Genomic DNA, 16967 nt, shown 5'->3' with positions numbered 1-16967 from the left:
CACAGACAAGTGTGGGTTAGTTTCAGGTAGAAGGAGAGGTTTGGCGTGGTTGGCATGTCCAGCTCAGTACTTTAGAATAATATGATTACCACTTTGATAGATGGCCATAAAAGCACAGCAGTTGAAATCTGTTATACACTGTTATACACCTTGTCTGGGAGTTTTATCTGGTTAGATACTTGAACACCTGAGTGTGGAAAAATTAGGCAGCTTTAATGAACCAGATTTTGAAGGTATAGTAGGATATACCAGGCCAAATCCATTTATTATGACAGATTCCGGGAAGATTTGGTAATGGCAGTGATATTTACTCTATAGAGGTTAATAACGGCTCTAACACACTCAACCAGAAATCCTAATAAATTGTCTATTAGGTGCCAGCCACTTTGTCCATAACATGGTAATCTTTTCAGTCCTACAAAGGAGGTTTGTATTATTCTCATCCTAGAGTTGAGCGAACAGGCTCAAAGAGGTTAATGGACACAGAACCAGGAAACCAAGAGGGAGATCAGTGTTCTGCTTACCTTCCCAAGTTTCTACTTCCCCTATGATGGCATACTCTCTAAAACCAGTAAGAACCATGTATCAGAGTTATCACAAGATTCCGGTCTACTTAAGATTGTTCTCCTACCATTTCAGCAAAAGTCAGAAAGCTGGCAAGACAAACATTCCCAAAGGATCACAAAACACCCAAGATAAGGTAGAACAGTAAATGTCATGCAGGAATAACTCAAGACTGATCTTGTTTTAATTTTGTAGGATCTCTTTATCTTCCTCTTGCACTTTATTTTTAAACTGAAGGCCCTAAGAATGTTGGGTTGGAAGCCCTTCAAAAAAGAAACAGTATTTTTTTTTTTTTTAAACATACTACTGATAGAATTGTAAACTGTAAGTTTTCCAGGGGGCAAACTCTCAATAACAAAAGCTTTTTTAAAAAAACTGGCATATCCTCTCCACTAGCAATTCCATTTCCAAGCATTCATCTTAAGGAAATATTAAGAACACACAAAAGATTTAGCAACATAAAGTTCTTTAAAGCAGTTTATTAGTGAAAAACTGGAAACCTAAAAATCAACAATAGTTTAATAAAATGTGGCACATATGATGGCATACCATGCAGCCATTAAAAAAGATGTAGAAATGTATTTGACACAGCAGGATAGTTGTGGTATTGTCAAGTGAAAAAAAGTTACAAAACAGTATGTACAACTTGATTCCATTTAAAAAAATGTATAAATGCACAGAAGACTCTGGAAGGCTATACATCTCAATCACAGTTCTCCCAGATGGTGGGATTATAGGTGATTTTTCTTTAAATTAAATTTTCATTTTTTTTTCCTTTTTACCAACACATCTACGACTTGTATTATTTAAAAAAAAAAAAAAAAAGCCTTAACAATTCTTAAAAAGTCTCCTGTGAAGTAGAAATGAAAGAGCTTAGCAACCTGAGGCACAAGGATGTAAACGTTAATCTGAAACCTCATTCATGGTTTGCCAGGATGCTTTAATGTCAAATTGTCACTGTGTTAAGTGGAGACGTGCATGGTCGTAGTGTTTACCCCTTCTTCAGACTACAGAATCCATTCCTAAGAAACCCACCACATCAACCAAGTCCTGGCATTCCAATAACTATTTCCTTTGCATACCCTAAGCATACCCTTATTCCATCACGAGCACTCATAATACAGCCCAGCAAGGTGCCTCTACACTTGAGAGAGCAGTGTTGGGTGACGGTGAGGAAGCCAGGGAGGATTTCTCCAGTGATGTCAGGTAGTACCTGAAGGTGGAAGGCAAGTTTTTATTTTCTACTGAAGTGGTTCTCAAACTTGTAAAAACAGATTCAGTAGATCTTGGATAAGGCTTAGGAATTGCATTCCTCCCCTTTCATTTGACAAATATTTACTGAGTACATACAATGTGCTAAGTCTTGTACTAAGAGTTGGAAATTTAATTGTGATAAAAAAAATTATAACCTCTACCTCAGGGTGCCTGTATTCTAGACTGACAGATACATACTAATCAAATAAATTATAGAACTATATAATTATGACAGTGTTAGAATACAGTAAAGATCAGAAGACAGTTTTTGTCTTTAACTATTTTTACAATGTTACATGGAAGAACTAAGACTAGTTCTATAGCCTTAAGACAAAAAATTCAGTACAAATAAAGGTAGAAAGTACTTGGAAATATGAATTAGCATTTGAAACAAGTCCCTACGTGATGTTGATGCTGCCTTTCCTGGGGTCTCAACACAGAGAACCACTGCCCTACTGAACAGACTTTCTAATTAGGATAATGTGGGAGAAAGGGCACAACTCCCTTCTCCCCTTTAGAGTCTCACCACAAGGTAGGGGCCACTTAGTCATCTGGAGGAGAGGTTGAGGCAAAGCTAGCTAGCTATTATAGCTCCTTATTCAGGCCTTAAGTGCTACATACTAGAAAAGATATTTCAAAATTTCAAGCACTCGGGAGGTAGGGAAGAGATTTTTTGAGGAATCCAGTCAACGCATGGAGGTAAGCTGGGCCTCTCTGGGTAAACAAAGCTGTTGATTCCTGTCCTGCACTCTGTCATCTTTCCCACAGTGTATCTCAGAAATGCCCTCCCACACCAGCTCCTCCGTTCACAGTCTGTTCCTTTGTTCTGGTGGAGAACGGCAGACTATGAGGATGCCTCTCAGCCACTGGTGACCCCAGCCTCAGGTCTCTTAGCTCTCCTGTTACTCAGAATGAGGCACATTCCCATTTCTGGGACCTAATGTCCTACAATATGAATTTTTCTGACTAGCACCATAAAAAACAAGTTAACACCATGACCTCTGATGTTAAATTATTTTGACAACAAATGTAGAAACAATCCAATCATTTTTGTCTGTCTACAAAAGTGCCTATAATTATTTCCAAGTTTATTATTTCATTCATTTGTACATCCTTCACATGTTACTAAACTTTTAGGTTAAGCTCAGGGGCACAGAGCTTATTTAAGTCATTTAAAATTGCACCATGTTACTAGCCTTCCCAAGCTTTTCTTCCATGCCTAAGAACCTTTATGGGCTTTTACCTGAGTAAAAATTAAATCCATGACTTCAGAAGTCAAAACTAAAATAAAAAAAAAAAACCACAAAAAAACCAAGCTAACCCCCCCCCCAACAAAACTCCTTTAAAGTAAAAAGCAACAAACATAAGAACAAGTCCACGTATTATGGTGGATTTGTGGTAGACAAAGGCACAAGAAGCATTCGAATCTTAGTATTATTGAAGGCTACTGCACATAGGGTTATAATCAACATTCATTTGATGGAAAACAGAAGGTTCTGATAAAAAACTTATGCTGGCTGCAGTGAGGTTAAACCTAGATCTAGGTCTCCTTTTTAAGTGGGGTGGAGGACAGGGTCGATGAGTAGAATAGAGCGTGGGTATAAAAGGTATCTCTGGTACACAGTCATAAGTAAGGCCAGGAAGCTATAGGGGTTAATGAAGGGAAACTGGTATTTACAGAATGTTTCTACTGTGTGTTAAACCTTTCCCTAAAAATGACTTACCAAACAAGTTAACATTTGCTACAGAATCCTCATAGTAACCTTAGGTGGCATTAATTATTATCCCTATTTTACTAATGAGGAAACAACAGTTGATACAGTGTTGGGAGTCCAAGCTCAAAGAGAACAGGATGTGAGGAAGATTGGATTTGAACCTGTGGCCATTTCACTCCAGTTCCCATACTTTCCCCTACTTTACTACTCAACTTCCCATAAGCCTAATTTATAGTTGCTGTTTGAGTTGACCTGGATTTTTTGTATGATCTTTTAAAACCTAAACCTGAACTCATATCACATGAAAAACAGTACTCCAGGCTGGCTCTGGAACTTCCTTTCTAGGAAAATAAGCAGCTCACTCACTCACCTGGAGCTATAGCTAATTAAACAGCTTGAACAGCTTTTAGGGTTGAGTATGGTGATTCACAGTGTGAATCAAAGTGTATTTGTACAATTAAAAAATTGCAGAGGAATGTGTCTCAGCACAGAAATAAGAGGGTAACAACTACTGTTTGAAGTTTGGACTGTGAACTAAATTATTATCAACATGTTTACAAAGCTCTTACTAGGAGCTCTTAAACACATTTAAAAATACCTTTTTTGTGTTAAACGTTCATCATTTTTTAAAGTACCAAAAAATATTTCAATACATTAACATTCTCTGAGGAAATCAACTACACTTTTGCACTTCGTGTGTAAGCCAGACTGAAATACTACTTGTAATTGTCAGAATATGCTACATTCTCTTTCCTCCAGGCCCTGCACATCTTTTTCCCTCTGCCTGGAACACTTCCTCTCCAAACCATCTCCTACTCCCCAAATCTGATTTAGGTGACTCCCAAAGTTCCCAAACACAGTACCCTGTATTTCTTCTATCATGACATGGATTCTGTTATATGGCAACTGTTTATTATTTATTATTTACTATTTTATTTTCTGTATTCTCCACTGGTCTTTAAGGTATGCCGGGGAAGGACTGTGCAGCTCAGCAGATCAGTATAGTGCCTGGCCCTCAACAATGAATGAATGAAAATGAATGCAGAAGTCCTAACATGGAAACAATCTGATTAACAGCTATGGTCCAAATAGCAATTTTTTGACTGCAAGGGTGGCACCAATGATTTCATTAGTGTGTTTCATAACCAGAGATCCTGATCAAGATAACCTAAGTTCATTAATAAACATTCGAAATTAGTAGGCTTAGAGTAACCAAAAATGTATTGTTTGTATACAATTTTTCTATGATGGGTGTAGTTGCACTAATCTATATTTTGATAAGGACTGTTGTTCCATAAGAACAAATTCTCTTTACTAAAGTATGTTCTAAACATATCTGATTCTGATTATGCATTACATTGTTCCAACTGAACAATCTTAAAAAAACATTGTTTAGCGAATTGAACTTGATCCAGATGTTTTAGAACCTTAGCTGAAAATATACCAGAGTAATAATGTTTTTCAAGGACTAGTTTTTCTTAACTTTAGAAGAAATCATTTCGTAGTGTTTAATAAAACCCCCAAAACCCCTAACCACTGAGATACAGTATTGAAATAATTCAATTTCTGTTGGAAAACAAGGTAAACACGGTATAATTGCATTTCTGTTTATGGAAACATTCAGAAATAATCTATTTTCCACAAAAGAGGATTATATCCTAGAGCTCTTTTTAAAACAACAGCTTAAAACAAATTTTAGTGTTATTCTTTGGTTATTAATTATACCTAATAAATGAGTCACTGATATCAATTCACAATAAATTTATTTTACATAAAAGAAAAAGCTTGCCATTAATGAAAAATTCAGTAGAAAACAGTTCTTCTGCTTTAAGTTGGAGCTCAAAAGTAGAAGCTGCTTATTAGTGAAACCTCAGTAGAAAGAGAATTTTGTAAGAAAACATTCTTGGCATGAAAGCACTAACATAAATTCTGTAATGAAATATGTACCATGCAATTTTATTGGCAGAAAGGCTGGCTTCTGGTGGCTGGTATTTTCTTTTCAGTCTCCTAAGAACATTAACATGGAAGATACTTAAACCTGCTTTATTTAGAGTTAATTGTATATAAATACTGGTGTCATGATGGGTAATCTTTCCATAGTCCACCTATTTAATTGAGCAGTTCTAAGTAGGTAATTGGCACCCTGCCCTTCTGATTTCCCCTTTCCCCCATTAGCCAGTCTGAATCCATTCCAACGACACTGAACACAGTGATCACCTACAAAATAAAATGTTTCCAGTTATTAACTATGTTACAAAATAAGAAAATAGAAGAGTAATCAGATTTGTAATCTGTTTGTTCATTACTAAAGTTCTTTAAACATTTTCCTCAATTTTGGTAAAAGATAAAGGATTTTATTAGAGGTAGTTTTAGAAATCTTCTAGTTACTTAACAGTTAATAGCTTTAAATATTTCTGTGATGTTCTATTTTGTTAAAGAATAGTAAATTTTTTTAATAAAATGCTAATATAACCATCTTAAATCTATGAAAGTCTTCATGATAAACTATTCCCAAAAAATTAATGAGGAATTTACACTTTACTATAATACTAGAAAATACGTCAATCTATGATACAGGTTTTCCTATACCCATATATTACTCACCTCATCTGCCAGAAGTGATAATTCACTACTGTTTGCAGCATCATAATCATACAGAACCCTGGCCTTCCTGCTGCCACTGCACTCCTTAAGGTCAATGAGGTTGGTAGGAGAGGCAATTACTAGGCCACTTGTTGAAGACAAGGCAGAAGAACCAATCACATTTGATGAAGCAGATGGCACGGGTGCCACAGAAGTTTGATTGTTGTTACAGTAACTGGATGGAAAACTGTTGAAAAGAAAATGTCCAATAGACCAGTTACTAGAGCTTCTGAATACCACCACTTGGTGGCAGTGTTTATTTTCTACCAACTTCCACTGGATAAAGATTTACGGATGTCAGTAATATTTTCATGACAAAGGTTGCTATCTAACTTATGCCTTTCGGGCCAGTTATACGATAGAAAATTCAGGTGTTTTCCAAATATAAGTCCTTCAAAGTTTTTTTTTTTTTTTCAAAGCTCTCTTCACAATTATAAAGTTTTCTTTAATGCCATTTTTTTCCTGAAAAAATTGTTTATCCTTAAAACACTTCCAAAAAACTTTCACTAGTATGTTTTATTAATCTTTTCCTGACTTTAAGAGTTGTTAAACACAATGAAAAACTACTTCTATATTAGATACTATCAAAAGAGTGAAATTTTTCTCAAGTTAATTCTTTGAGAAATATTTCAACAGCCATACTCTTTTTTATAAAACTGATCCAATCACATTTTTCTACTTATTCAAATGACAAATATTAAGGAGCATTCACATGTCCAGAACCACTACCACAAGCTGAAGATACTAAGAAGAAAAAATATCATTCCTTAATGGGCATACAGACAGGTGACGACATGGGCATTCAAATACTATGCTACGACTAGTAATTATCATATTGAAGACTCAAATTGAGAATAGGGCAAATTTCACAAATTCATTCTGTCTTCTGTTTTTTAGGGGGTAAAAATAAAAGTTTTATTAGAAATTAGTAAAATCTCTGTTATTGATGTGCTATAAATATATCTTAAAATTTAAAGATAATTAAAATTTCATTCAATGTTTCTCCAATACTAAATGGAAAACAGCATAAAATGGCTGGCCTATATTCATTCTCACCCATTTCTAAGGTTGAAAATTCATATTTAAATCTTAATAAGTAAGGTGGGTGAAATTTATCTCTCCATAAAATCCAATTTCCTTCTCTTTATGACCACTGTGCCATCTGGAAATCACAGTCAGCCAGCAGCATAAAGAAAGTAGTTAAATTCTAGCAATTATCCCCTAACCTTTATAATCAGTCAGTGAGTTGTTTCCTTTTGAACTGAGTAGAAAAAGAACAATCACAAAACATCTAGGCGTTTGTGATCATCTGTCCTCTTACTATAGATGAGCTGTCTACACTTCTATGGTTAATTTCTTCACCTCTCCACAAAAATCTCACTTTCTTTTTCCTCTCAAGGACATCACACTAGCAATCTTCCTTTTCTTTCCCATGCTATCTTATTTCTCCATGTACTGTATCATTCTCATCAGCTTACAAATATGCTAATTTCTATCTTAAAAAATAAGAATCTGCTAGACACACTTTCTCCTAGAGCTACTGCTTCATTTTTCTGTTCCTCTTTACACTAGAATGCCTCTGAAAGACTTATCTAAATTCAACATCACAGTCCCTCTCCTGTTCTTTTACATTATAGACAAGCTTTTGCCTCCACTGTTCCACTAGAACTACTCTTGTCGAGGACAGCAATGACTTTGTTGTTCTAAATCCAGCAGTCTATTAATAACTCATTTCACCTGGCCTATCTAGTGATCAGAGTGGATCCCTTCCCTCCACCTTCTTCCAGGTCACACTCTTGGTTTACATCTTACCTGTTACTCCACTCCACTGCTTCCTTAAGCTGTGTTGGGAGTGCTTCAAGGCTCAACCCTTAGCCATCTTCTTTTCTCTACCTATACTTAGAGCTAGGCTTTCATTTGGTCTCAGATTTAAATACCCTTGATAGGCTGACCACTCTCTACTTTCTACCTCTAATTTATCTAATTTATCCCCCAAACTCAAAAGCTGTATGTCCTACAACTGGGTATCTCCATATCTCCATATCTCCACTTAGATGTCTGATAGGCATTTCAAATTTCAGATGTCTAAAACTGGGCTTCTGGTATAAACCTGGGGTAATACACTACCCCAACTTGCTCCTCTCGTGGCTTTCCCTATTTTAACGAACTACAGCTCCATTCTTTTCGTTGTTCAGGCCAAGCACCTGCAGTAATCTGGACTCTCTAAGCCCCATATAAATGAAGTCTTTCAGCAAATCCTGTGGTTCTACCTTTAAAATACACCCAGGGTTTGACTGCTTCTACCACATCTACCACAATCACCCTGATCCAAGCCACCATCATCTCCTGACTAGATGGTAAGTTCTAACAGGTCTGTTAGCTTCCACACATGCCCCCTAACATTTACCTTTAACAGAGGAGCAAGAACAATCCTAACAAAGGTCAGAGTAAAACTCTCCAAAGGCTCCTCATGTCTGAGTAAAGGCCAAAGCCTTCTCTCTCCCAGCTTCCTGTTTCCTCAATTCATCTCCAGCCAAGCCCTCCTTACTGCTGCCTGAACATCACAGCTATTTTCCTGCTGCAGGGCTTTTCTACTTACTATACACTCTCCTGGAGCACTTTCTCTCAGATGCCTGCCTGCCTGCTTTGCTTCCTCTTTCAAGTCTGTCTTCCCTAACTAGTGTAAGCCTCTACTCGTAATCAAGAAGTATTTCCCTGCTTATTTTTCTCCACAGTATTTATCACCTTCTAATACACTATGCAAATCACATACCTATTGATTTTCTACTTCCCTCTGCCCCAAAACAGAATGTAGGTTCAGTGAAGATAGAGATTTAGTCTGTTTTGTTTACATTGTATCCTTCCTGACTGAAATAATGCATTTTTAAAAAATTAAAGCAAATATTTCTCTGTCAAATTAACAGGGTTCTAATGACAAGAAATCCTAATTTCTAATTCAGATTTTACTCTGAAGTTAGGAACACCTTTCCTAGCATATCTTCCTCAGTGAACTGAGGAACTCAGCTGTGACTAAATATATATATTTCTGAAGATTAAAAAAAAAAATAAGCTCTCATTCCCCACGTATGTGGGGTTTTGAAAGTCTCTAACCATGGAATTTTACTTTCAAATTTACTAGTATAATTAGCCTTCGTTTACCACTGAGGTCTACCTATGTCAATTTTGAGGAATTAATGGTAAAAACAAAAACAAAAAACCCCAACCAAACAACAAAACCCTGAAAGACCATTTTTACTTTCTAAGAACTTTTACTGATATATTTTAAAAACTACAGACTTTTTGCCACTGTAGCTTGATATATTAAAACCTTCTGATTATTTAAAAATAAAATACATTTACAAATTTTGTGACTTCTGTTTCCTCATCTGTAAAATGCAGATACCAATACCTACCCTTACTGGTATGAGGACTATCACATTACATATGAGGTGTCCAGAGGAGTGCCTGAGGACAACTGGAGCCCTTCCGAAGTGACTGCCAGTTACGACTACTACTACTACCAACACTACTATAACCATTAACATGACAACCTGGCTCTACTCTGCAGAAATAGCTTCTGAATTAGAGTGTAACTGGATGATTTGGCCAATACTGCATTTGAGGATTTCTATATACTCTCTTAAAAAGCATAACTTGCAACATTAAAGATTTAAAAAGTCCCCCCACACTCTATCATTGGTCTTTACCAGTAATCTAATTCTTTGCGGGTAGCGAGATAAGCCAGACTTCTTCCCTAGAACAACAGTACCCATTTCAGTCTGTAATGTTTGAGCTTATCCAGAAGTGCAATACTAGCATTTTGTTTGAATGGCAGACTTCCAAGCATTTGTGTGGCTTTAAATGGAGTACAGGTATGAATGGTAACAACAGCAATCCCTTTGCTGCACTCCCAAAGTAACAGGAAAGTGAAAAGGAAGTACTAAGCTTTCCTGGGCTTAAAATAGTTGTAATGAAGTGGAGATAAAGTAGTATTCTGCTTTCAGATACTAAATACCATTAACAAACTTCAAATATACAGAAGTATGAATCTTCTATAAATTTTATTGGAATAACCAGTGGTATCTGGCTACAATTAATCTTTAGGTCTAAAATTGGTTTTGTGGATGTGCCTAATTTTGTTCTAGGTCTAGTTTTAAAGGATTAATATGCAGAAAGGAACACCAAAGTGATTTTTAAAAAAACTTATTCCTTGAAAATAATTTCTCTTTATATTTCTCCTTAAATATTATATCACTCCCTTGCCTTAATGGCTCCTCACTATATAAGTCTCAAACTCCTTATCACTACTTACTTTACAAAGCATTGGTGATATGACCCTGCTTCACTCTTGTAGCCTTATCAACCATTCCATTCTTAACTCAAACACTATGTATGCTCCAACCAGAATAAACTACCGTCAGTTCCCTCAACTTGCCACTATCTCTTTTCTCTGGCCATTCCATATATGTTGTTCTTCCTTTGTCTGGAAAATGTGTCCCGGCTACTTTTATCTAGATTATTCCCAATAGAATAATTTCATCTGTGAAATTTTGTCAAACCCACCTGAGTCACAGCTAGAGGTCCTTCACAGAAACCTGCACTTCTACTTTCCACTTACTGCCTATCTGCCAATGGCCTTTTACTTCTACCTAGACTTTAAATACCGAGGTATTTCTATCTAGACCTAGCAGAGACCATGTTTGTCCTATGCATCGCTTTATTTCTAGTGTCTCCTTACAACGTGAGCTCCATAATGGAAAGCAATTTTGCCTGTTGTTTGCTGATGTAATCCTAGAGAATAGTGCCTGGTATATGACAGGTATTCGATAAACATCTGGTGAATGACTGACCAAGCTATGTGTGTTTTGTGCTATCATTTTGCTTTAAAGTATATTAAAATATAATTTTTAGTAATTACATCATGGGCTTGAGGTCTTATAGACTATTCTAAAACTTTTTTTTTTTTTTTAAATAGTGGACAGGTAAATAATGAGTAAGTATAAATTAGTTTATCTCTAAGGGCAAGTAAGTGTCAATGTAATCTCCCTCAACTAACTGGAAGGTATTTTAAGAGAGAAGTATACTTCAAACACTTAAGTTTTCTCTACATAGCACTAAAAAAGTATTCACCTAAACTATGTTCTCATCCCTGTTAAGTTTTTGGGTGCCAGAAGAGCACACAATGTTTTTGTTATCTCACGAGTCTGACAATTACTTTCCTTAAAACAAAATAAAACAAAACTGATTTTAAGTAAGCTAATAAAGCCTTTAATTCTTCTATTTAAAAAAAAATTCTTCTATTCTTCACCTCCATTATTAGTTCATATACAAAAATCTGAATTTCTTATCAGGAGTTTCATGTGTGAAAAGGAAATTACAACCTTCCCAGTTGTTTCTGGAGGTCTAACATGTACTGGTAACATTGTGCATAGTAAGTCATCTGGGCTTCCACAAAGTCATTCAGACAGCGGAGATGATGGGCCTGTAAAGGAAAGTTACAGTTACCTCTTAGATCTATAATCTACTTAAACGTGTTAAATTCCAAGGGGTAAGGAGAGCACACATACTCAGGGAAAATACCAGTATCTAGCATTTTACTACCATGCTTATCAAGGCTGACCTCAGTTAATAGTGTAAGAACAAATTATGGCGCTAACAAAACTCAACAAATGGATTTGATGATAGTGGGAGAACTAGGTGATGAGGTGTAAACAAAAATTTTAAATATTTCTTTAAATATCTTGGAAAGCACTGCAATTTAAATTTCCTTGATAAATGACTGAAAAAGTTTTGAACTTCAGTTTTCCCCCCTCACAGTGCCTTGGGACCATCAAAGTCTTCTGTTTCAAATGAATTCCCAGTGAATAAACACTCACATGCGTACTGCTGATTCCCTCTAGCAGAAGTCTTGTAATCTCTGCTTGACGATCAAATTCACTTTGAGTTATTCTCAATTCCTGTTCAGACTTAAATTGGAACACAGTTTTAGAATTTTATTTGAGGACTTAGTCCATTTTATGTACACTTGTTTAGGGAGTTTAAAAATCCCCCAAGTAAACCCTAAATGAGAAGCTGGCAATTCCCCGACTCTGCTGTGTTTAAATGTCCCTGTTTTCGATACCTTAGCTTTTCTACATTATCCAATTCCCTACCAGTACTTCACTCAAAAGAATCTATTAATGTCAAAGCTTAATGGCATATACATAAAAGCCTAGAAACACTACCATGAGACAGTCAATATGCTGTCATGACATTTTAAGAATCTTGGTTTATATGTATAAAATAATATTTAAAAAATTCTCCTGGGTGGCACAGATAGTAAGTGTCTGCCTTTAACTCAGGTCATGATCCCAGCATAGTCCACGTCTGGCTCCTGGCTCAGCAGGGAGTGTGCTTCTCCCTCTCCCTCTGCCTTTCCCCCTGCTCATGCTTTCTCTGTATCTGTCTCAAATAAATAAAATCCTTAAAAAAAATTGTTAAAAAAAATTCTCAATTATCACTAGAGCTACTTTACTTTGAAGTTAAAGATAGTCTTTATTTTTTTTATTTCTTTTTATTTTTTTGGCTTCTTCGTAAGACAAATTCAACATATAATACTTTTTTAAAATTTAATTTTATTTTTTTTAAAAATGTCTTTAATCTCAAATGAAAAAACTTCAAAGTGAAGACATAGGATTTTAACCTCTTCTGTTTAGTTACCAAACATATTGCTTCTAGGCACACAGTTCTAAGCTTCTTTCAAAGGACTCTTTCTTGTATAAATGACTTTTTCAGTTTTCTTTTCAAACTTTATATAAAATGTGCCTTAAGTATCATTATTATATACAAGATATGCTAGGGTTTTTCTGCAAGTTATGGGGCACACCTTTAATCAGTGGTGTGCTGGGAGTGGGGTGAGTAAGTTCTACTGTGCTGATTTTCATGGTACAAATACTCCAACCACAGCTCGTTTCAAGCTACCAAGTGAAGTCATTGACCTCAGTTTGGAAAAAGGTGTATATAATAGCACACCACTACCACTAGCTTTGGCCCTCTGATATAGGTTCAGTGCTGGGAAAAAATAGTTCACTAAAAAATCAACGGGACCTAAAAATGATAGATACTGGCAAAAAAAATCTTAAACCTTTAGCTTGGTTGGTGGTAAGTGAGGAAGAGAAAAATAAAATCTCACACTTGTGCAAAATAGCTTATCCCACACATGGAATCATCACTGATGATAATGTCATTAATAATGCTATATCTTCTTCTACCTCTCCAGAATAAATAGCTCCCCCCACATCCAAGTAATTAAAATATTTCTAAGACTGTAGTAAGTATAAAAATTAGGTCTAAGCATTTTCCTTGCACACCGCATCTCCCTCTCCTTCACCTTTTGGTGGCAACAGTTAATCTAGTGAAGCAGTCAAAAAGGAAGTAGCAGCAAAACAAATCATCAGTTGCTATAGTCATTCTCATCCCACTGGCAACAGATCTGGGAGAGGTGATTAGAAATGACCACTAGATTGGATTTATGAATATAAGTTTGAATTACTCAACAATTCAAGATTAAATTTTACTTGACTGAAACCAGAATGCAAGGCTGAAGTATGCGTCATCTAGAAGATAGTACGAAGTAGAAAATCAAGTCCCAGGAGAAGCAAAGAATCAATGATCTTCCTAAGTAAAGTGTTAAGGAAAACCAATCACTTCAGGGTTAGATATGCTTTATTTACTCTTCTGCTTGGTTGAATAGGAAAAAGTTTTGATTAGTAGAAGTAACCATAGTAAACCAAAAATAAATGAACTTTAAAAGTAAACAAGACTAGTTCCATTTGGGTCTCTATGAAAGTACAATTTGATTTAATGACCATTAGGAGAAATGGCAGAAAAATCTTCGAAATGGCTTTATTTCTGTATAAGGTATAAGGAAGTGAACTAGGTAACATATTAAGTGACTGGGAAGTTTGAGCATGAGGTGGAAAAAGTTATAAAATGATCTCAGAAAGTATAAGGCATCAGTCTTCCGTGTTTGAGCAAAATATAAATAATTTAATTATGAAGAAAGGCACTGTATTACAAAGCCTAGGAAGTCAACCTTTGCACAACATACTTTGTATTAGAAAAGGCAAATGACAGGAAGGAAATGAATCTCACTTCCTGAACAAGTTTCAGTGTATGCCTGGGGTGGCCGTAGTCTAATCTCCCAAACCATCTCTACTTTTGACACACATAATGATCATAACTAATCTGAGAGGCAGAGGTAACTGAAATAGGTTTGGCATAGTCAATTTACTTAGGAAGAGAATGAGCCATATTAGGAAGACAGATAAAAAGGGTTTAAAGAAAGAATGAATTTTTATTTTTATTCTGTCCTCCAGAAGATCTCATTTCCTGACTTAATTTTATAGTTAAGACATAGAGTTCTAGGAAAGATACCTTCTCCTGCCAGAGTATATGACAGGAGAAGTTGGGTTAGGGAAGCAAGAATTCTTTGAAGCTGTAACGTGGGAAAAGGGCAAGAATTTGTTTATCTGTGATATCAGGTCTGAGTCACTGTAAGTTAGAAATTTTGGTCATGCTTTTGAGGCATTTGCTGTGACAATCTTTTTCTGTCACCTATTTTTTTTTCTATAGGCCTAAATCTTAAAATATTCAAGGAATATGAAGTTTTAAAATTATAAAAATGGCAGAAGTGAGAAGTACAGAAGAAAAAAATCTTCCCAAATCTATTTTGATATATTCTTCAGTTTTACATTCAAAATGTAAATATTTGTTTCATGAGCTTCTTCCCATAATATCACATATTTCCTGAACTTACAGAGACTGAAGAATCAGAAATGTTTTGGTGTATCTACATGCTAATCAGAGAGGAAGAGACCCTGGTTTTATTGTTCAATCTATATTCTCTTCCACGCTACTCTGTCCTCTTTCAAGCTAGAGGTTCAGGAAAAAAATCAAAGGCCAAGGGAAAACTATAACTAAGTTGATAAATGGATTCTACAAAGGGGGATGAGAATGGGAGTCAACTACTTCACACTGGATTTCCAATTCATAGAATCAAACTCCCCACAACCTATGCACAGAATAGACCATATAGGTGGTAATCCTACAAAATCAGAAAATAAAGAGTTAACATTGGGGTGGGGAGAAGGAAAGAAAAAGTCAGGGTCCACAATTATCAATCTTAAGTACTGTCCTCAATCTTAAGCCCTCAATCTTAAGTACTGTCCTCATCTGGAGGTCAAATTTTGGTAGGCACAAACATGAGGAGTAAATAAAAAAAATGCTTAAGACTTCAAATAGCATTTGAAACAAATCTACACTAATGTCATAATTTATTCCTTAAATTCTTGCTTAACTACTTTACATCTCATCCTAGGAAAGATTAGAAATGGTAACACAGAAAGAGGGACTACTAGTAGCAGCCACATGGACAGCTTCTAAGTGACAGTCTGAACACTGAGGGAGGAGACAACATACTTCAAAAACAAACAACAGATCTAATTGTTACATGGTACAATAATGTACATTCATACCCTAACTATAAGTAAAATTAAATATATGCTATCCTGTATTTAATGGAGCAGTAAAATATTATTTTACAAATCTTTTCAACTAAAGTGACAGAAGACTTAGCTGTGGTACAGAAGAGAACAAGCTTTAGTTATCTAAGAAATTCATTTGTGTGACATACAATACACATATTCAATCACTGAATATACATATTCAATCACTGAATAACATGGTATAAACTGTATTTTACATAATTGTCATGTAAGTAAACCAAGTACTTAAACTGTCTCCTGGCAAGATTACTACTTAATGTAACACTGTATCAGAGCATGTGCAAAACACATCTCTGTAACATTGTTCCATTGCTTTGTGGAGCTACTATTAGCCAAACAGTTCTGACTCTTCTATGATAATTTCCAGATTTTATAAGATATAGTAGCAAAGACTATGACTGGCCCCATGGCTGCTGTCCAATAAATATTTACTGAATGAACAACAACTGTTTCATAATTCTGTAGTTTAATAATTTACTTACTTTTGTCACTTCCTCTGCCCAAATCTAGCCAGCATTAAAAATTAGAGAAAAATAGAGCATGAAAGAAAGTTGAATTTAACATTTTCTACAACTTAGTATAGAAAAATGTAATTTTTTAAATTCAAGGGTATACTCTCCTTCTTCAGAATCACATTAACATAGTAGTAACTAAATCAGTACAGCTTAATGTACTGTGAAAGTATGCCTTCATATGTATCAATACTATTAGTTTTTGAATCTTATACTAATTTTATAAGTTACTAAGTAATAGTTTTCTAAAACTGGGAATATCTTAGTTGTAGTTCTCTCATCTGTAAAATGAAAGGTTTGGACTAAACAATTTTTAATTTCTCATTTAGGTCTAAAATTCTAGAATTTTAGCAAACTAAAATAAAGCAGGGATAAGCAGACATTAATATAGCCACCAGAGGGGCACAATAAACTTGAGATATAATGAATTTAAAATGACCAGAATTAAACACATCTTATTATAAGTAGATGACATCAGTAGCAAAACAGATGCCTAATAAGTGAACCAAAGTCTTGTTAATTGTTTAGGATATTCTTACCTAAAATGAAACACATGATTTATATTTGAAGTTACCAATGACTGAAATAGCTCACACATTTTCATTCACCTACAGCTAGGACAATGGAAATGAATGAATGCATTCTCTTGCTATCTAAGGAAAGCCTTAATTTAGCCAACGCTTCAATAATTAGAGTAGTTTAGAACAACAAAAATGCATTTTAAGTATTCTGTA

General features: G+C 35.3%; 1 protein-coding gene across 2 annotated transcripts in view; it reads right to left on the bottom strand.

Moving 5' to 3' along the window:
* Nucleotides 1-5279: 5279 nt before the first annotated feature.
* The window catches only part of SH3GLB1 (SH3 domain containing GRB2 like, endophilin B1), a 34184-nt gene continuing 22496 nt past the window's right edge, over nucleotides 5280-16967 (bottom strand). For both annotated transcript variants that reach the window (XM_044238629.1, XM_044238628.1), the window contains 4 exons: nucleotides 12053-12142; nucleotides 11558-11658; nucleotides 6138-6363; nucleotides 5280-5750 (listed from right to left, as the gene is read on the bottom strand). In XM_044238629.1, coding sequence (XP_044094564.1) covers nucleotides 5643-5750; nucleotides 6138-6363; nucleotides 11558-11658; nucleotides 12053-12142 — 525 coding nt within the window. In that variant the 3' untranslated portion in view covers nucleotides 5280-5642. The remainder of the gene's footprint in view (nucleotides 5751-6137; nucleotides 6364-11557; nucleotides 11659-12052; nucleotides 12143-16967) is intronic.

Source organism: Neovison vison, chromosome 2, assembly GCF_020171115.1.
Source record: "Neovison vison isolate M4711 chromosome 2, ASM_NN_V1, whole genome shotgun sequence".
Classification (NCBI taxonomy): Eukaryota; Metazoa; Chordata; class Mammalia; order Carnivora; family Mustelidae; genus Neogale; species Neogale vison.
This window is presented reverse-complemented; position numbering and strand designations above follow the sequence as displayed.